Genomic DNA, 22103 nt, shown 5'->3' on the forward strand with positions numbered 1-22103 from the left:
GCTCACAAGGCATTAGTATTATTGAAATGTCAAAGATACCAAACCAGCTAAAGCTAATTTTTTTCCTTTAAATTTCAAGGTAATGCAAAAAGCACCAGATCAAAATATTGCTTTTATTTTTTAGGGTAAGGCGTTGTTTTCAAAGGTGTATAGTGCAGCACATGTGCACACACATTGAATCACCAGTGGGGGCATCACGCAGGCGCAGTGTGAATAAACTGGTTCGTGAAGAGATGCAGGAAACTGTTTTGGTTTGGTAGAGCGATTTTAAAAACAGTGTTTTAATTTGTTTTGGGTTGACTTTGCTACTGACTTGATGAGTGCAAAACAAACCGCGTTTTAAATGAGTCATTCGCGTTTATTAACTAGATTTATTCAAATCTGTTGTAACGTTTTAGTTAGGTCATTTTTAAGAATAAAAAGAGGCGGCCTCCAACCATACCGCACTTTCCTACAACTGGAACCGCCCTACAAGCACTGTAACGAGAGGGCTTTCTCATCACCCCGCAAAATCAAACACATACGAAACTACTCCTCTAGGGCTAACACAATGCCAAAAAAAGATAACAAAACGGTAGGGGAAACAATATCCTGTTCGGCTACTTAATTAACCTTTGTCAAATAATTACCTGTATAATATTTTTTTTGTTGTAAAAAAAAAAAAAAAAATAGTCGATATTTTATGACAGTTCTAATTTTGAACTAATGGGGGCAGCAACATGTACATACCGTACTGTAATATACACTGAACAAATGACCTGCACTGACCATAACCAGATACACAATATTCAATAGAAGAGTTCGATATTGTATTATATTATTTAACGATGTAGTCACGTCAAAGTGGAATTCATCATATTTTGATCCACACAGCACTATCAATTGGTGTGTACCTGTAATAATATCTAACGTACTTTCAAAATTTGCCTTCCAGAAAAAGTGTCAGAGCAAGGATACACCACTATCCCCTGAAGTTCCCACAGGTCCAGTGTCACGTGATAAAACAGGCTGCCTGACCATCATCATACATGCCAAACCTGGGGCCAAACAAAACGCCATTACAGGTGTGGTTAACAGTACAGGTTTGCCTTCGTTTAACGTGGAATATAAAAAAAATAGTTTGTGCAAATATAGTCATTTCTGGGACAAAGATGTGTTTCTCGTTTTCATATTGAATTAAATACAGAAATAATGAATTTCTATTTTTATTATCTGTAAGAAAGCAGCACTGTCATTTGGTAAACATTGAAATAAACCTCCTACCTGGTCAAATTACGTTATAAGTAAAAGAGAAAAAAAACACTTCCTATTAATACATTTCAAGCAGGAAAATAAAGACTGGTCTTTAAATGTATAAAGCATTTGCATGGCTCCGTGGTTGTATTTGTGTTTATTTTGCTTTTGTTTAGATGTATCAACAGAAGCAGTTGGTGTCGCCATAGCAGCACCTCCCTCAGACGGGGAAGCCAATGCAGAACTTGTTTGGTATCTCTCCAAGGTCCTGGAACTGAAGAAAAGTCAAGTAACCCTGGATAAGGTGCGCTGCGAATGTTCATCTTAAGGACCCCTGCAGGTGTCTGCAACTCAGGAAACACTTGGAAGTGCAAGTAGTGTTCAGTGTTGACTGTTCATATTAAATAAACCTTCTGAACCTCAAAGGGAAACTGTTTGGGTGGATGGACTTTCTTGAAAAAGATAATTTTTTGTAAATTGCTAACAGTGCATGCATTCTCATTTTACGCATGAGCAAAAATACCAATTGCATTTAATTGTTCTCCTTTGAAAACAGGGCTGTAAATCTCGAGAGAAGATAGTGAAGCTTTCAGCGTCTGTAAGTCCAGAAGAGGTTCTGGAGAGACTGAAAAAGGAAGCTGCCAACAGCTAAGAGGATTAGAGGGCGATCATGCCACATTTCAGATTGGTTGACCTGCCAGCTGGGCAAAAAACTGTATCCATGGAAACGGAACAGAGTGTCGGAAGATAGAATGAACTGGATGAGTGATACACTAACCATTCATACAGTCCCTCTGACCCTTGAGAAATGACCTTCCTCATCATTAAATCATTTTAGTATTGTAAGTAAAGAGCTGATGAAAAGGGAAAAGATGAATACACGCAGCGAAATACATAAAGCAAGTTACTGGAGTATTGTAATATTTGGGACCTGCAATTAGATGTGTAAAATCTTCAAAGGGATCTGGATTTTAAAGGATCAGAGATAACTCGGGGGTTCATACACACAGTAATATTTGCACTGGGTTCATTAAGTAATGTTATATGTTGTTTAAAGCTGTTTCATTAATATCAATGGTCGTGCTTATATCAAAGTCCTTAGCTAGAGGGTTTTTTTTTTATATGAACCTGCCTGGATAAAAATCAGCATGTGAGTTTCTTATAGCACATGACAATTGAAACTAGACTTGCATATTCTTATGTGCTGTTAGATGGAGCATGGATCTGTTTCACAGCTCAGATCATTCCAGTGATTTTAACCATATCCAGCAAAGCAAACTAGTTACTTCTGTGTTGCCCATTTATTCACATATTCAAAATAAAGATATTGCTAACTTGTTATGCATTTTGTAGTTTTTGTTCAATAAGAAAATATTTTATATTTAATTTGTCACTGCACGTAAGTGACGTCCACAAATATATATATATATATATATATATTATTATTTATTTCTTAGCAGACGCCCTTATCCAGGGCGACTTACAATTGTTACAAGATATCACATTATACATTATACAGATATCACATTATTTTTACATACAATTACCCATTTATACAGTTGGGTTTTTACTGGAGCAATCTAGGTAAAGTACCTTGCTCAAGGGTACAGCAGCAGTGTCCCCCACTGGGGATTGAACCCACGACCCTCCGGTCAAGAGTCCAGAGCCCTAACCACTACTCCACACATATATATATATATATACTTAAACTGATTCAAAAGCTCTTGGACCTCAGCTCAGGTGTGTTTCAGACATCCACCCTCCCTGTACCTCAGGGCATTGCTAACAACCGGTAAGTCTTCAATTCTTTATGTCGCATTTCATTTCATTCCTGTATTTTTTTATGCACAGTACCAGTGGTATATAAAATAAAAATATAGACTGTGTACTTGTGTTTTGAATCAATAAATACTTGCTATTTCTATCACATTATTAACAAATAAATTGAACTGGACATCTTTTTCAAGATTATACTGGAAAAATATTGCCTTTTTACTGGACATGATTTAGAGTAAAAAAGCTTCATCTTGGTTGAATATTTGAAATACATTATAATGTATTTACAAATGTTTCATTTAATTAAAATAATCATATATGTCATTTTAAATGCCTTTAATAATTCACAACATGAAAGAAAATGAAAAAAAGACCTTGGCTTACTGTGCATTATGATTGCTTTTTATTATGTTTATCAATATTTGAAAGCAGTGACTGCAAATTGAAAGATAGCAGCTCCCATTTCCTCTACAGTAATTAAGCAAGTTGACAGGGTTCAGTTTGTATAAAACTAGATTTCACAATTGAAGATAAAGATGCAGAAAACCAGCAGATCCGACATAGAGCTAATCCATAAGGAAGAGTCTGACGGGTGATGATTCTGCGGGCCGTTCTGGAGAGCAGACTTTCCACCTGCAGGTATGTATCACTTACCTTCCTGTAGGATAAAAGGCCACGCATCCCTAATGAGTTCATTCCTCACTCATCCCGTGGAATCATCTCATGGCAAACCCTACACTCTGTTGACAGTGTTGTGGAAGATGTTTCCAATGGATCTACTTTATTATCTAAATTGCAGGTCTTTGGTTAAAACAAGACCAACAAGTCCCAATAGAAAAACAATTTTGACAGAGCTAACCTGGAGCGGAGCACTCTCAAGACTCAGACAACACACAAATTTTATATCTTGACTTCTAAATAACTGAACTGGTAACAGCATACAGTATCTGAAAAAATGATTAGAAAACGATGCAGTCCAGTAAGGGCCGGGGCCAGTTCAGGCCAGAACAAAAAGAAAACTCTTTTGTATTTGTGATTGCTCTACAATTGATTGCTGCTGAGGAATATCAGTTATACTAGCCAAGGGAGCTGGAGAAAGTCAAGTAGATCTTAACTGGCAATAATTTCAGTGGAAAATGTTAAACCTTAACATTCATCCAGTGGTTTAATGTTATCACTTAAAAAGTCTCCTCTATGTGGCTATGGGTCTGCAAAATGGGAAGGCTTAAACGTATTCATTATTCTTCTTTACAGCCTTTTTTCCCCGATCCTTTTGCCCCCCTGCTGTTGGCTACCATCATTAAGAGAATGACAACGACGAAAAAACATGACACTGATAAGTGATTACAACCCTGCAGGTGCTTCAGTAACATCAGTGATGTTCATAGAGTCTCAATGTCCATTTGACATGAGCTCTCTAGAATGGCTGAAACAGAGTTCGTGGATGGAATGGATCCAAGCCAAACTACCAGTATACTTCGAGACCACCTGACAAGGATTCAGTGGGCTGTAATCTGTGCACGTGTTGTATAGTTATGAATGAATGACGTACAGCACTGTGTTACAGGTAGTGTTCAGAGGCTAAAGGCCACAGCACTGATTCAGCGTTAATAAAGAAGCAGTTCAGCGTTGTTGATGCAGCGGTTCAGGAACTTGAGAGAATCTTTTTGAACCAAGACCTGGAGTTTGAAATTGAAGAACTGTGTGACAGAATAAAAGAAGGAGAAAACGAGCAAAACTCAACGTCCAAAAAGAAGGTAAATGTGTATATATATATTTTTAACAACATAAATAAGGAAAGCAATACTTTTACACTCAATTTACTAATTTTGCTGTTGCTGAATTTGTTTCTGTGCTCCTGTTGCAGCTGGCCTGACTTTCTGCATTTCCTTGCTGCTGCCCTAGAGGGAGCTAGAGGGACACTGGAACGCTGTGCAGAGCCCGCTCCTGATGCAAGCAAGACTATTCAGCAGGGCTGCACTGACATTAATGTCCCTGAACAGCTGCAGTCACAGTCCCCCGTCCCCAACCCCCTAGGTGAGCAGGTCCATAAATGTCAAGCACAGCGCTATCACCACATGAAAATAAAAAAATGAAAAACAATAAAAAATGAAAAACTCTGGAAAGATTTTTTATTTTTATTTTTCAACACCCACAGAGAGCAGTTACATCTAATGAGCTGGATTATTTTTTTTAGCAATAATTCATATTTAGTCTAAGGAAGACGTTTTCATATGGTTCTTAGTGACATAATACTGAATAGTTAGTTTAAAATTTGATATTTTTGTGCTAGCTTCTATAAGCCATGCTCATTGAACTGCGAATGATGGAATGTGATCAAATGCTTCCTTCATGCTCTGCATTGAAGAGCTACTGTATGATATCATTTAACCATTTTAACCATAATACTATAAGAATACAAACACCAGACTGTGTGTTTACTCGTGTTGGTCACATCTTCATAGGTTCTAAGTGGTGTCATTTATTCTGTATATTTCAGAAATATGTTTGTTCTTTATATTATACATTTTACATGTGTTTAAAAAAATGCATATATTAAAATGCATCTGAACAAGAAACTGAAAACAAGAAATCAGAAATGATGGAAATGAATTTGAGTTGCACAGTACTGGGCTTTGTATTTTAAAGAAAAATGCTGTTTTAAAACATGCAGCTGAACAAGAAACTGTCAGGATGGAAAATAAAAAAGCAGATCTTTCAAAACTCCTAAAGCACCAAACATGCAGATGTGACAGTAGAAAAACTGATTACAGCTGTCCTTGTCTAATAGGTTTTAAAATCTGCTATAATCAGAAACGGAACAGACTTGAGAACCAATTTTAATGGTTTAATGGCTGCCAGTCACAGCAAAAGGAAATTAAAAAGTTGGATTTTCCCACAAGAGTTGCAAAGCTTTGTGTTGCACGACACTGAAGTAAAACGTAATGGTGATACTATGCATTCATCCATTCTAAACATTCTTCTTATAATTATCATCATCCTGAAAATGTATCCTTCAATTTAAAGTTATTAAAATAATTAGTCATCACTCTGCTTCATGATTAAGTATGAGCAACACTACTGATGTATTCCCCAGCTAAATATTTCTCTTGAAATCTAATATCTTATTTGCAGTTCCTGTTATGATTCTGGTGCTATAGCAGAGTTAATAAGTGCCCAATCTGAGCGTGACCTCATTGTGTGACCCAAGGACTGAGGAGGGGTGTGTGTCGTTCCATAGCACGGGGTGGCTGAAGAACGCCCTTCCACTTGGTCTTTGTTCCAACCCTGTTGTAATTGTTTAAGTGAACCAATTAAACTGCCTTGCAGAACCTGAAGCTGGTCATTCTACTAGTTTCCCTGTTTAAACTGGAGTGGAATTACCCTCCATGACCACGAATGGACACTCCTCTTACTCATACTGGAGGGTTGAATGGGGACGCCAAGATCAGAAAGTGAGCACAACCTACTGATGACTTGACTCTCCCTGCACTCCACACAGCTGTGCTTGTACTGGGTGAGCCTGTTCTACTGTGAGAAAAACCTCCAGAACTGAAGTGGTCATGTGTGCAGGACAGGGCTTCAGATCTGCTGCGCCTCATACAAGGAGGCTTAGGAAATGAATGATTACCATGACAAACACCCCAGCGAGATCTCAATATCGTGCTGTAAGAGGAACTAACTGAATGAGTTGCCTGCTTGCTTACGTGAGGCATCTGCGCAGTCATTTTGTGGGACGAGGTGTCACACCTTGTAATGGGTTTTGTCTAAGTATTTTAGGATGCTCAATGTATTTTAAATGTATAAATCATTGCGCTGAAATAACACTAATGTGTTTTGGGTAGGCTACACATTACATTATGTAAAAATATACATCTGCAAAGTAGGCCTATACAGTATACAGTACTCATCAAATTAATACCTAGTGCACTTTCTTTTTACTTTAACTCATGATAAAAAGTGGACTAGGAAATGCCAGCAACAATTGTGCAGTCCCCTGAAAGGACCCAGAGGCAAGACAATGAGGGGTGGACAATAGTGTGACCACTGCAGGGATAATGGCTTCTCTGAGTGACAGGCTCCAGGTCATCTTTTAAATCAGACAGCAGCTCAAGAATCATGTGGCTAACGAGCCTGTACCTGTGATTAATTTGGTCTTCATTAAAATAGGAAATACCCTTTCTCTTCTCATCCTACAAATCACTCGCTCTTGCTGGACAAGGTCTCCTTCTTGCTGCAATCACAGAGGCCATTGTTAGGGAATAGTATTTTTCAAGACTCAGATTGTATAGCAATTTGACCCTTTCCAGGTTTTACTATGAACTTGATTAGCCGCAGTGCATAGGTTACACGCTCTGGTGCGTTTTTATTAAACTCATAGTAAAACCAGGAATGGATCAAACTGCTATGCAGTGGGAGTCTTGTTTCTATCCCTGCTCTCATGTTATTTTTTGTTTGTTTTGACAGCCTTTTTGGTTAAAGACCTGCAGTTGACAGAGAAAAGTCAATCGGCTATTAGGTTTTTATCTGCAAAGTCCATTGGTATGTTTTACCAGCTAATGTTAATTTGCAAATATAATTGCTTCCCTATCCCTGGGGGCTCTACAGCACCCAGACTACAATGACTGTGTGGAAGAGGGTGGTTAACCCCATCAACAAGGTGACCCCAGACTGAAAACTCCCCATTGTGCAGCTGACACAGATTCTGTTATGTGATTAATAGGTTCATCAAGGCTAAATGTTTTTGTTCTTCTACAAATAGTGTAAGCCGTCTGAAATTCAATGGACCGTAGCCTGCGTTTCTCATTTCAAATTGGTCATGCAACTAATTACTACTGTAATGGTTCCAGTTGTTCAGCTGAAAGGGTTTGCTTCATGAGGTGCCCAGCTTAACCTATATTCATTAAAATAATGCCCTCCTGTGTATTTGCAAAGTCACTAAATTGAATCTACACAGTGATGTATTCTTTAGTCTTCGCTTGTAATCTTTGTCTGTTTCTGTGTACTGAATCCACTTAAAAACTGTCCTATCCGTGGTACCTCTTATTCCATGTTTCTCAGTCCCTCGCAATAATTTGTATCATACCTCAGACCTCTGCCAGAGTAGTTTGAATATTCAGGTTAATGCTTTGAAGACATGCTTTCATTTTAGCTGCTGCAGCTGTTTCACAACTACAAAATAACTTCCAAACTGGCTCTGATTAGTCAAACTTTAGCTGCCTGCCTTGCTGTAAGCTTGAGCTCTGGAGCCTGTCCAAGTTGAAAACCTACTGTATGTAGGGCTCTGATAACAGTCTGTGGGAATGCTGCTGCAGAATGTGCAGATAATTTGGTAATCCTCTACTGTAGCACTGAGGACAGGGAATTAAGTGACTTCCATCAGTCCAGATAGACAGAAAAAATCCTGCTTTGATGAGATGCACTGTGCACTTAAATTGAGCTGTCGAATTGCTGAGCTGTCTTCAAAAACTTTGTAATTGTACGTTTTATACAACCTGTCTGGTACAGATGTGCACACTTCAATTGGTTTTTTAAGGTCCACAGAAATGCAAAAATGCACCACCTTTTATGCGAGAGGAAATTCTGACTGCAAACTGGTAAAATGCACCTCGGAGGGGAAATGAATTGACTTACAAATATGCCTAAATTCTTTGTTACAAGAAGTTAGCCGTTTAGCAGCTTAGCCTTGAATTGGCTCTGGATTAAAACAGCTGCTACATGTTTAAGACATATTTAATTGCGTTGTTTTCATTTCTAATGCCATTCACAGAGATATCTCTGGTTGGAGAAGCAGCAATGAAATTGCACAAGCTTGTTTGTGAGCGCCAGCCGCTTCAGAACAGCGAGTGATAAGGCCTCACTGTGCTTGATTTCATATCCTGGCATCGCTGTTTGAGCGGGAGATTGAACTCTTTGGGTGGTGTATGGCCACTGCATATAGGTTTGAGCAGCTCAACAATGCTTTGTCTTTTCTGACTAAATTGTGTTTGCTCAGGAGAGACAACAAGAGCACACTACAGAAACAGGGTTAGGGCACTTTTAAAAAGCAGGGCATGTGTACTGTACTGGGGGTTCATCTATCCGGGTTTGCAGTCTCTATTCGAGTCGGCTCCCGGGCTTCACGAATACAAGACTCCCAACCAACAGTTCAGTTTCAAAAGATGGCAGAACAGGATTGATCAGGATATCTGATGTTAATGCACTTGCAAACTTCCCGGTGCATGTTTTTATTACCCTACTGTATAGCTAGAACTAGTGAAAACCAATGCAAACAAGGGACATATGTGTACCACAAATAAAATGATGCAAGCTTTCTTGTTTTTGCAATGCGGTGCACGGAACAGGATTTAAAATTTACTGACAGGCTGGATCTGGTCGTCCAAATTGTCAGTTTCCCTGTGAGTCACTCAATTCCTTGTGTACCTTCACAGGTATGTTTTTAATGTTGTTATGTATATAAAAATATGTACTTGAAGCTTACTTTAAAGTAATGACCCCTTAGTGAAGCAAATACCTAACATAGCTATGATTCACGTAGACGTCTGTGTACAATAATTACCAGCGGGACACAGTAATATAATTATATGAGATGTTTTAATGATCCTGGCCTTCAGGACTGCTTCGTTGTATAACACCCTTAAAGGGAAGTAAAAAGCTGTTAACCTTTCACGGAGCTCTTGAAATATGAATGAACATTTTACTACGGAAGTGCGTGGAGCGCTTTATTGGAAACGCTGTGATTTATGTGCTTACTCAGTAATCCAGGTGGAGATGTTTCACATTGGTATTCACAAATGCTACTTTTTACCTTTTATTTCTTTATTTTTTTACTGACAGCTGTCTGCATTAAATATACATGAAAGGGTTGGCTTTATTTCACACCTCTTCTTTCTTTTTCTTATGCTGTACAGTTTCTTTGTTTTTTTGGATGGGCTGGGATTAGTACAATGGTGCCGTGTGACATTTTTTATAAAGTTACCAGAAATAACTTAATAACAGGTTCCAAGCGTTTCCTGCAATGCCTCTTTTGCTAGAGAATGCAGCTGCTCTACAAGTGTTCTTGTAAAGTCGATAGACATTGGGAAACCAAGGGCTTCGTTAGAAAGGAAGGTTGTTGCCTACATTCTATTTTGGGCAAATAGATTTAAACCAATTGATAATAGCAACCTAGTTTGTTCGGTTTGACTACTGTGTTCTGGGTCTTTATAATAATGTACAGTACGGCATCTTTACTCATCAGGATAATTATGTATTAAAAAATACAGTACTCCAGAGACGGAAATAAGACTCCTATTGCACAGCAATTTAATCCATTCCAAGTATTAATATGTGCCTGATTAGCCACAGTGTACAGGTATCAAGCTCAGGTGTGTGTTTTTAAACTCATAGTAAAACCAGGAATTGATCAAACGGCTATGCAGTGGGAGTCTTATTTCCTTCCCTGTACAATGTAACAACACAAAAGAAGAAAAGAAAAAACCTAAACTCAACAGCGACTATATTTAATCACTGGAGCCCCACGTTTGAGGTTTTACTTGCGTTGTGTGTGGGTTTTTTTTCCCACTTTCTAGATTTAGATTCAGTTTCTAGTACCAAAAACAGATTAAAGGGTTTTGGATTCTTCAGCTCCCTGAAGGCAGCTTTGGTAGGGAGTACCAGGCTGACAGAGTAGAGAGTGCAGGATGTGGAGCTGACTCAGACGAGCCACACAGAACTGAACTGGACAGCGGGGGGCACTCAGAGCAGCCAGCGGGGCACTGCAGATTTATATTCACCCGAGTGTAGCAGGAGCACAATACCAGAGGAATCCAATTGATTGCACTGCTGTTAATGAACTGTGCAGATGAATTGGTGTTCGACTTGAAGGCTTTCTTGTACTCGGTACCCGATACCCCCCCCCTCTCTCTCTGGCACAGTTTATTAAATGTCACTTTCAATTTGTCCTTTGTAATGAGCCAGTTTATCCTCTTATGAAAGGGATGCGGTTCATTAGCAGGTTAACAGGGGAATGGAGGTTGACAAACCTAGTGTTTTTAGATGTCTTACTGTGAATAATGCTGCCGTCGTGAATGTGGTGATGTTTTTATTACAGGTCTTATGGTTTTCTGTTATATTACAAAAAAACTGAAAAAAAGTAACGGGAATTATAACTGATCTCCTTTAATTTCCAGCATTATCACTGAATTACTTCTCCAAAACATGCCACTGGGTGACTGTAAAGTGGTGTGAGGTATAAACCGAATAGAGTCTATGCAAGGCTGAAGAATAAAAGCAAGACAATTAGAGGTAGCAGAGAATTCTTTTTTGGGGATATTTACTATTTGTAACATTATGTAATATTAGTACCCCCTGGGAGCCACTAGAAAACTAGAAAGATCTTACATCACAAAAGCATAAATCCTGGATAGTCGTCATATATTGAAATAAAATAATTAATAAATAAAATAAACTTGCCGGCTTGAAATATAAAATCAAAAAGCCAAGATTGCAAACTGTACTGTGATTGCGCTTTCAAATACGTTGTGTCGTGAACTAAATATAGTGTATGGTAAATCATTTTACTGTACATGCCTATGTGCAGAAATGATACAGGAAAATAAATGTATAAATAGACTCAATACCAGGATGCCTGAAGGTTTAAATAGAAAGAAACAGTAGATTGTTACATCATTAACTATGTAGTGACATCACAAACACACTAATGGATTTGAATAGAATTAAGTAGGTGTGTAGTTGCCATGGCATCAAAATCCTTTAAGTGCCTCCACTGTTTGTTTTCAAACACACTTTCCCTTGACAAAGGTTTATTTATTTATTTTTCATTCAAAATGCAGACACATGCTTGCAGCTTAGCCAGTCTGGTGAGCCACTTGTGTGACATCAGATATAGGTCATCCTCTGCTTCAGGGCTGTGGGGAGGAGGTCAGAAGTGAAATGAGCTTTAGGTTTGTCATGTTACTGTATACTGAATCAAAAGCAACATGGACAGTGACAGATGACGGGGCTTGACATTGAGGATTCGGACTCAAAGTCATTCATTTCCCCCACCCCCCACGTTTTTAAAAACTGCCATTTGGAAGACTATAGAACCGTCCGGCTTTGTTCAAATTGTAATTTGTTCAGCTACGACGTAGATTCAGTATATACCAGCTTCAAATACAAAGGTTAATAACGCAAAGGTCACATGCACTGTACTGCTGTTGTTAAAACACCTGACAGTGCTGTGGGTTGGTTGCTGCTGCACAGGTTTTGAAAGAGCAGAAGAAATGCCATGTCATCTGTTTGTAGTTTGTAGATTGTTCGTTGATCTGAAGCCATGTTTCTTGAGCACTGAGAACAGCTCAAGATATTCACGATTACACACTAGCCCTGGAAGTCATGTTCAATTGTATTGATTTAGTCTTTTATTTCAAACATGTTTACCAGGATACCATTGCCAGTAAGGTCATTAACGGGGCAGGTGATAGCTAGCTACAACATCCAAATGCTGTCGGTAAAAACTGGAGGAGCGTTTGCCTTACACTCTCAAATGATTATGCTCATAGGTCTGTTAATAGCCAGTGGGTGGGTGTGTTCAGTGTTTTGGGGGATTGTTTGTTGAAAGAATCTGCCATTGTGAGGGCGCATACACATTTCTAAATAAAGTATTGTACAAGAGTTGTAAGCTTTCAGAGAAACAAATATCCATCCAACACACCCAATCATTCAGGGATTTCATATATATAAGAAAAAAAAGACATCATTGAAAACCATACTTTTATTCAGTTCTGGTTTGAATTGTATGTATTCCTCAATATATGGCCTACATAGAAAAGACAACTATAGTATGTAGATTTAAACCAGACATAAAAGAACCTTACAGTGGAAATTATAGAATAAAACCGTCATTCCAAAGTGCTAGTGTAGGCGGGACTGTATTTGAAATGGAAATGAGCAATCTCTCGTCAGCGATTACCAGATATGATTTCTTGAATAACAAAACCACTAAAGCCAGAAGCTTTAAAACAGTGCTTTTCAGTTTTAGATGGATTTCAAATATTGCCTTTGCTAATTTTGCAATCTTGTGGTGGCAGTGGAGCAGAGAGAAGCATGTTGTTGTTATAAGTTTCTGCTGCTGCTCTGGCTAACGTTCGCGATCAGTATAAATCTGTCTGCATTTCCTTGAGCACACTGTTAAGAAAGTTCATTTCATTTAAATTGATAATTGTGGCGACTGCAGCAGGCATGCTGAGCGTGAGCGTCACTGAATACCGCACTCCCTTCTCGTTCTTCACTGTTGATTACTCTGGAGTAGAGGCAGTGGAAGCGTTAACCTATTACATCCTGGAGCAGTTCCAGCACCCAGGGCCCTGGCCCAAAGCACCCCCACATTCGAAACTGCAGCTGGACTGTTAATATTCTGCACCCGACAAATGCATGAGGCATGCAAAACTGCTTTGAGAGTTTGGAGATCACCTACTTTTAAATGCTTTTTTTAAATACAAGCATTAGTGCAGTTATTTTATTTTACTTGTCTCTTTTCACCCACACAGCAGAACCCACCCACATTAAATCCAGACGCTAGATATATTCTTTATTATTTTATTCTGCCACAGTGAACATTGAAATGGAAATATACATGTGCCTGTATTTTGTATAATATATTGTATAATATATATATATATATATATATATATATATATATATATATATATATATATATATATATATGATTACATGCATAGTTAATGCATACAGTAAACCCCTTTCAGATAACCAATGCTGATTAATTGTATAAGAATATCCTCCTGCCTACTGAAAAATGCAAACAAAAACACTGCATGTGCAAACTGGATTCACAGTAATCTTCCAGTATATACTGTAGACAGGTACTGTCAATAGTATTTAGCCACAGAAAAATAGTGTTGCAGCCCTGAACTATCCTAATGCTGCTCTATCTCTCTCTGCACATACGGTTACAGTGGAATTGATTATCGTAATAATAGCTTTCCCACCAAGGCTGGTGAGCTGGTGTACTTTATTAGCTGCATAGGCGTCGTTTACAACACTGCACAAAGGACCCAGAAACATTACTGTGAACATACAGCTAAGATCACAAGTTGTTATTTTGCTAACTTCTCTTCATATTCCTATGAGGTTGACTTTGTGTGTTGTAAAACTGCTGCGATAACACCAGGGATGTTGATCTGCAGATAGGGTGTGCTTAGATGAACGAATGTCTCAATATAATACCGCTGCAGAAAGTTGCAACGCTTGTTTCAGCTGTGAGTCCATGTGACACCTCAGTCATTCACATTTAAATGTCAGTCAGCAGGCAAGTGCCTTGGAAGATGAGAGGAATGATATTGACAGCAATCGGCACGAGTGACTCAGACCTTTGTGCTAGGATGCTATGTGGAGGATCACAATAAATCAGTGATTGTCCTAAATGGACATGACTGTATATTAATCCAAGCACCAGTTAACTAACTCTGCTTTGAAGATGTGCACCTCATCTAAGCTTTTGCTTTATTTTCCTCCTATCCTCGCTGTGCATCCTAATGGGAAAGTGGTTGCAACAGGGCAAAGCAAAAGAGAAGGGGTGACAGGTACACATCAGATTCTGGCACTCGCGAACCTTAAGGGCCTTGCATGTGATTGGAGTGAATGCCTTTACTACCTCAGCTGTCTGTGGAGGCTTTTCTTACGCTCAGAACCTTTTAGTAGCTGACAACTACAGTTAGTATGTTAGTCAAATGTGAAAAAAGATTACCAATGTACGATTTGGGGGTGAACAACCAAGAATGTTTGGTAACCGCTGGAGAAGAACATCTGGTATGGTGGAGAATTGAAAGAGAGACTGGGAGGATTGTACAGAATCAGAAAGCAGAGAAGGTTAAGACCTACATATATTACTTGCTTGAGCTATAACAGCAGGGGGGATCTCATTACAGGTTAGTAAGATTATGCGCAGGTATATAAATCCACATTGTTTTCAGAAAATACACAAAAATACTTTTAATAAATGCTTTGTTTTTTTTAATTTATTTTAGGCGATTCAAATGGAACCGTCTATGTTTGGCCAGAGTGTTGTAACACCATTTCTCATTTAATCAAACATGCTTGAGGCTACAATTCTCTCTGTCTCCCTCCATAAAAACATGCTCATCACTACTGCCGGAGACGAGAACGTTTTAGTGTTGCACTCGGGTAAGAAGTTTGAATGCTGTGGTCTTCTGAAGGCAACTTTTGTTAGCAGATGCTGGTGGCTTTTTATGGTCAAATACACTTACAGAAACATATACGATAAACATGACGTGGTCCCATATTTATCAATTGTATGTTCAGACTAATCAACAGAGGAAGTTAGAATGTTCTTAAGACCAAAAATGTTTCTCAGATAATTTTACTAAAGTAAAACAAGCTTGTTAATTCCACGCCAGGGAATAGGAAAATCTGACCCACAGTTCTTTATTCATGAATATTTACCACACAGGCTAATGGCACAATGTTGGAAACGAAACTTGGTTAAATAAAGTATACATTTCAAGAGACGGTTCTCCATTTTTTGGCATTTTGCTTCAGAATGTTTTTATCCACAAATTACACAATTTAAAGCTCTGCTAATACCATATACTGTAGTTTTGTACTTGTTCTCTACAGGTGGCCGTATCATAAGGAGGGGTGATCCAGGCTGCAGTCATAGGAGACACACTCTTATTGGGCACAGGGCTCGATTTTCCAGGCAGAAGTTGCCAGTTTAACTTCTCATTCCACCAATGTTGTTCTATGAGACGAGTTACTGTGAGCCACTCCAGCACAGTGCTGGCTCTGACAGTGGCTGCCAAACCAAGTAGAGAAAGTAATTACTTATACCTGTGTGCAGGCTGCGATGGGGCACTTCACTTATTTCATGCTCAAGGGAGGACCTGTTTAATGAAACGCCATTTCCAAAAATCTGCAGAGGCTGAAAATGTAGTGCTTTGGAAAAATGCAAGCCAGGCGTCCAGAATGTGTACGACTGTCTTTCCTAAGAAAGGTATTCAGTAATGGAACACTCCCTCTTAAAATCAGAATATTCGCAGAATTTTTTGCCTACAATTAGTTCTGGACATTCCCATAGATTTCAACCAGATGGCAATATGAACTATGGCATTTATATATGTATGATAACATCATGATAGGCCACTGTTTGATTAGCACCGTACTAGGCAAGGGTATTCATTTACTTATTTTACATGAATGCTAGAATTTAAATGTAACCCAATTTCTTAAGTGGCGTAATATTTTTCAATTTGTATTTAACATAATTCTACAGCCAGTCATTTTTCAAAGATTTAATGTTTCATTAAATTGCCATTCCTGACAGTGTCTCAATGTATACATATACAAGTTAAATGCATTTTAATAGGCCTTCTTTTTAACACATCACATAATTCTATACAATGTGAACAGCATATAATTCAATATTTCATCCTGAAAACAAACAAAACAATTAACAAACACACTTGTCCACAACTTAATGAAACATTTCCCATTTTGTACATTTTCAATACACAATAGGCCATATTTTCAAAGAGTTTAATAAACTTTTTTTTGCTTGTTTTGAACAGGTAAAACACCTGTTAATTTTACAAAACTATACACAAAATAACTAATAGGTTTCAAGTTCCCTTAAGCATTCTCAGTGTTTTGCGTTTCATTTTGTAACACTAACTTGATTTTTTCTCTTTTCAAAAGAATGGAGGAAAACCTTTTGGAAAATATATTCCAAAGTTCATTACTTATGGATATCAATCTACAGGGGGGGGGGGGGGGGATTGGTATTACAATTATGCAAATCATACTTTTAGCTAGGAAGACAACAAGAAGAGGTTCACTTTGTTGCTGCAGAACTAATTAAGGTTGCAGAACTTGAACCAAAGGCTTGTATTGAAAAACCTGACCAAAAAAAAAAAAAAAAAAAAACAGTAACTGAACATACAGCTTTCTGACCTGACTCCTCCCCACTCCACCCTTTTAGCAAAACATCTAGTCAGGCAACCTTGTCCTCCCACTACAGCTCCTCTATGAAGCCAAATGTATCCCTACTGTAACAATACTGCAAAAACTTAAAAGGTTCAAACATAGCCTTCAGTCAAAAATAAGCTAAATCTCTGTATTAAGCACAGACAGAAAAAAAGAATCTCCTTGCAACCATTTTCACTTAACACAAAAGAAGAAAAACTATCTAGGATGTAGGACAGCATGTAATGTGGCAGATGCAAAGCGTCTTTAATAACGGTTGCTGGAAGGTCTTTGATTGTATGAACTATATCCTTGGTGTCCATAAGAACTAGACTGTCCTTGTTGCTGATAGTGTTGGCGATTGTGACCCCAACCCCTGTCCTGCCACTGCTGGTTGTATCGGTTATCGTTTGACCAGTTCCTCCCACCGTCTCTCCCTCTGTATGGCCTGTAGTCATGTGACCTGCAAGAAAAACAATCTGTGAAATACACAGTGCCTTACATTTTACAGCAATTTCAATTGTAAAGCCAGTAAGAGCTGGAGGTATATTTACTGACTGCATCTCTCCTATATCTGAACTGTATCAAGATCAAGCACAGTTTACACTGTATTTCCATTGCATTAAAGGGGAGGAGGTGGGGGCAGTTTAAGGTTATTAGAAGTTACAAGCTGCTGTGGAACATATTCAACAGATCAGTACCGGTGATCTCTACCCCTCTGGTGGCCACCTCCTCTGCCTCTCCACTCTTCAGAAATAGGGGGAGGGTCTGTGGGACGCTGGAGGTATTCCTGGTATTCCTTGTCCTCAGCAGAAAAGGGATGGGGAAATTTATCTTCATAGTTTACTGGAGAATCTGAACTGGTAGACATTCTGAAATTAAAAAAAGACAAACAGGTGATACAGTTGGGGATTCTGCACATTAGGGGCCCTAAACTTCAGGAGTATTCACTTGTGTGTGTGTGTGTGTGTGTGTGTGTGTGTGTGTGTATATTATATATAAGACTACAGACAGAAAGTAGAGAGCAATTCAGAAATTATATCATGACACATTCACGTTGTATATCATCCACATCATTTGTTAAATGCTGTATCTTTATTTTGCTCCAAATGTATAAAACATAATTAGACCACAGTTCTTAAAATGCAACTATGAGGCCAATAGGATAGGACTCATTACTGGCATGTGTATATTTTGTAGCTATAGAAAGTGGTTACCTGCTCTTACCAGCCAGTTAATTTAGGAACAGATATTATTTTTTCCAGTACACCTTGAATACTTAAGCAGCCACAACTGGTCAGTCTTTGGTGGCTTGTCATTTCATGAGTCAATGTATAGGTTTCCACACTATATTGAGGCATATGTTTTATAAGGTTCAGTACAAAACAAGGAAAATTTACACAATAATCTTGGTGTACAGTGCTGCATGTCAGCCCTCTGACTGTACACACCGCCCAAAGCAAAATCTGTCACAGTCTATTAATACAGATGCATGCTCAAAGCCAGAGTGAGGCAAAGGCTGGCAGACCAGGATTAAATCAGCCACTCATTAACAATACTGTAGTTTAAAAAGCAAATGCAATATTTATAATCTGTAATACAGACAACTTGGTACACCTGTACAAAAAAAAATACAACAGACTAAAGCACTAACTAAGACCCCAGTTATATGGATGGAACGCTTCATCTTTTATCCATGAATGAATATAGCAGCACAAGGTAAGTAGGTTACAATATTGATACAGTATTCTAGGCGCCAGACGATAATTACATGATCATTAGAGTTGTATTGTTGGAAGTGTAGGGTTGCCTTCTTATAATATATAGCCCAACATGAAGGATGACTTTAATATTATTTACACAGCACACATGTGAAACATTACATACAGCATGACATGCATGTTACCGCGACCCTACGTAACTTATCCTGGCTTGTATCAATACACCTCAACTCATTATTACTTGCTTGCTTTACTTGATTAGACACATGCGTTTGTGCTAATTCAGTTAGGTTATTCACGGACAATCGCGCTCTTCCGCCCGGGGCGGCGGGTGAACTGAACAATGTCCGGTACCACAGTCTGTACTCGAACCTTCTCAAATGGTGAGTACAAATGTGTATTGCATTGGCTACCAGGACATTTTAAGAGTTTGAACATTACGAGTCGTCTCCTTCAATTTTAGCATGTGGAGCAACTTCCGATATTATTGTTATTGTAAGTCAACCTTACCCGGATAGGGACTTAGCCGCGAGATGACCACAGTCGTTTCGAATTTATTTTTGCATTGTATTTTTTTTTAATTCGTAAAAAAAAAACAATATTGTGCACACTTTAAATAAAAAAACAACAAAAAAAAACAAGGATGCCATACAACAAATAACTTGCAAAGCAATGTCTTTTTGCGTCTGTCGTTTATTTATTAATTTTTTTTACACTCCTCAATTTAAATAACTCTCAACTTTTAACACCTATTACGCTATTTCTGGATTCTGTTACTTACCTGAAAAAGTGTCCAAAAACGACCTTTTTATAGATGAAATACAGCTCCGTGCTTGTTATGAAAACAGCCGTTTAATGAAGTGCTACAATGTATGTTTTCCTCTAGTGCTGCATGAACTCAAGGTTCCGGGGAATGTCCGTTCCTAAGCTGCTTTCGCTGTTTATTTATTCATTACGCAGTGAATGTCTCTATTGGTACCTGGCACCCTACCGTATTCATCTGCTTTTGAAGGCATTTTCTTTCTTTTATGTGAACCACAATAGTTTCAATTATTCAAGAGCATTACATTTCAGCTGTGATGTCAACTTCGCCAACTTAATAAAAGTTGATGTACAAAAAAAAATCGCATTATAATATGACCAGTCAAATTTCTCGCAAAATCCACAAGGGCAAACAAGACCGTCAAAATATGAGCTTGGACAGCTGCACAAGTCAAGGGCACTTTACGTACAAACTGATTGAGTTTGAGAAACTGGTGACTTGGGAAATGTAGATTTTAAACTGATGCCGGACCTGACAATAATATAATATACATAACCTCTGATATCACAAACAGATAACTTTGGAGCACAAGAGTAGCAATCTTGGAATCAAAGAAATCGAGGTTGGGAGAAATTGGGGAAATGTTTCTCAATATTAAATAACATTAGTCTTTTTAAAACTATATATCTATCAATCACTTTTGCTCTATAAAATGTCAAGCTTCCATACCAAGACTCCATGCAAAAAACAAAGAAAAATACCATACTACTGCAGAGGTCTGTGACAGTGTTAAAGTCTAAACAATACAGCCATTCTGGTGAGATGAAAAGCAGTAATTTAAGAATTATGTGGGAGAATGACCATAAAGAATTCATGTGCTTGGGGACACGTGTTTCAATTGAAACACTGCCATGGGTTGCATTTGATTAACTGGGAATATAAATTCAGTACCACGTAGGTCTGTATTCACTGTTCAGTTTAGTAAGCTTGGATTCTATACAAAAAAAGACACACAAAGTGTTTGTAGCTAAAAAAAAAAAAAAAAACGTTTTTATAAATGTGTGCAGTTTTGTTTGTTTATTTTATTTTATAAACTAAATTGCATCTTTTGCAGCATAAGCTATATCCTAAATTATGGCTTTGTACTTTAGCAGGGCACAATAACTCAGTGTTTAAAACAGTAATTATGTAGAGGTGTGTGTGTGTGTGTGTGTGTGTGTGTGTGTGTGTGTGTGTGTGTGTGTGTGTGTATGTACCTTACACCGTATTGCTGACAGAGTATGTTATATTATCTATTATATAACAGCTCTGTGTCGAGTGCCTCTGCTCCAGCCCTCGGAGATGTCCCGTGTCACTCCGAAGAGTATTGCTGTATGTGGGAGGTTTCTATGGAAAGCAGGTGTCATCCGCTCAGTGTCGCTGCTGCAGTTAGAGCTTCGCTGCTAATATACACACATCAGGGAACGAGGCTAACTAACGAGAGATAAATAAAACCAACTGTTCATTAAAAGCTTGCACGTTTCTAGCAACGCTCCAAAACATTTCTGCACTTTTTCGTCTTCTTCAACCAACATATTGCAAAATGGCTTGGGAAAGCGCGTCTGTGGAGAGATGCGGGGAGGCTTGATAAAGGGGGATATTAAGCTTCTCGGTGCCTGTGTGAGAGTCGAGTGAGTCAGACTCTCTCATATTTCAGCCCTAGCTATAGTATTGCTGGCTAGGCTACTTGAAGCTGGGGCCTGATATGGACTAAAAGAAGAGCTAATTATACCAAAAGGGAGAAGATTGCATGTTAAGTTTACAAATTGCTTTAGCTCCGTCTAAAGAGGACAAGGGAAGAAAGTTCGTTTCTGGGATAAAATTGGAAACTGGAGGTTTGTCCAAAAAGTCCGGGAAATGGGGTGAGTAGTAAATTGGACACAAGCTTGCTCCATTAGGACTTCTAACTCGTGTTGTTTGGACAGTTTGTACTGACATAACCTTTACATGCTTTTATTAATATCTGTTAACAAAAATAAAAAAAAAACAACAACATTATTTTAAAGGCTTATAGCAGTGCGCTCTCAGTTCCAACTGCGATAGCTAATGCACATTACCACAGGCTACATTTTATCCATGACCGGTCATTTAATAAGTTAAAATCCATATTCTGAAACTTACAGGGGGGGTTCAGTCTATCGATTCATTCGATACTAGTCGTATCTTATTTCATGCTTGTCACCGGCAATGCACTTTTTTTGTTTAAGTGAATTGGAGATATCTGAAATAAACGTCTTCTTACTGTTTAACATACAAAGTTGTGAATGTCAACGAGTCACTTTTGGTGCGTTTTATTTATGAGAAACTTCAACCTTTGCAGAACAAGGTCAAATTCCACTTTCGAGGGAATGTCATAATGTCTGTGCGTACAGTATTTATTAGTAACCTACATCATGCAGGCTACTGTACATTCTCGCTCTTCTTAAAACACGCAATATGTGTAATTTTAAATGGCTACTGTAAGTCAGGGAGATTATTAAAGCTGTTATGATTATATTCACCCTGTAACAAGACGCCCTATAGCGCCTGTCATTGCGCTTCCGAGTTTCTCGTCTTGATAAATAATTTTGGAATTTGCACGTATA

General features: G+C 38.3%; 3 protein-coding genes across 4 annotated transcripts in view; 2 read left to right on the top strand and 1 right to left on the bottom strand.

Moving 5' to 3' along the window:
• The first annotated feature begins 161 nt into the window (after positions 1-161).
• On the top strand, positions 162-2574 carry LOC117429695 (UPF0235 protein C15orf40 homolog). The gene is made up of 4 exons (XM_058999183.1): positions 162-221; positions 935-1064; positions 1410-1537; positions 1790-2574. Exons 1-4 carry the CDS (start codon positions 162-164, stop codon positions 1883-1885), a joined length of 414 nt encoding a protein of 137 aa, XP_058855166.1. The 3' UTR covers positions 1886-2574.
• A 13736-nt stretch (positions 2575-16310) lies between these two features.
• On the bottom strand, positions 16311-19654 carry LOC131700597 (RNA guanine-N7 methyltransferase-activating subunit-like protein). The gene is made up of 3 exons (XM_058998966.1): positions 19498-19654; positions 17697-17867; positions 16311-17458 (listed from the first exon to the last, which is right to left on the bottom strand). Exons 2-3 carry the CDS (start codon positions 17864-17866, stop codon positions 17263-17265), a joined length of 366 nt encoding a protein of 121 aa, XP_058854949.1. The 5' UTR covers position 17867; positions 19498-19654; the 3' UTR covers positions 16311-17262.
• Positions 18512-22103, top strand: part of LOC117429691 (homer protein homolog 2-like) — a 35780-nt gene continuing 32188 nt past the window's right edge. Inside the window, exon 1 of one of the 2 annotated variants that reach the window (XM_058998957.1) lies at positions 18512-18714. In XM_058998957.1, the coding sequence (XP_058854940.1) occupies positions 18665-18714 (50 nt within the window). In that variant the 5' untranslated portion in view covers positions 18512-18664. Of the gene's footprint in view, positions 18715-20835; positions 21381-22103 lie in introns of those variants that run through there. The other variant, XM_058998958.1, reaches the window with a different exon arrangement.

Source organism: Acipenser ruthenus, chromosome 24 (assembly GCF_902713425.1).
Source record: "Acipenser ruthenus chromosome 24, fAciRut3.2 maternal haplotype, whole genome shotgun sequence".
Classification (NCBI taxonomy): Eukaryota; Metazoa; Chordata; class Actinopteri; order Acipenseriformes; family Acipenseridae; genus Acipenser; species Acipenser ruthenus.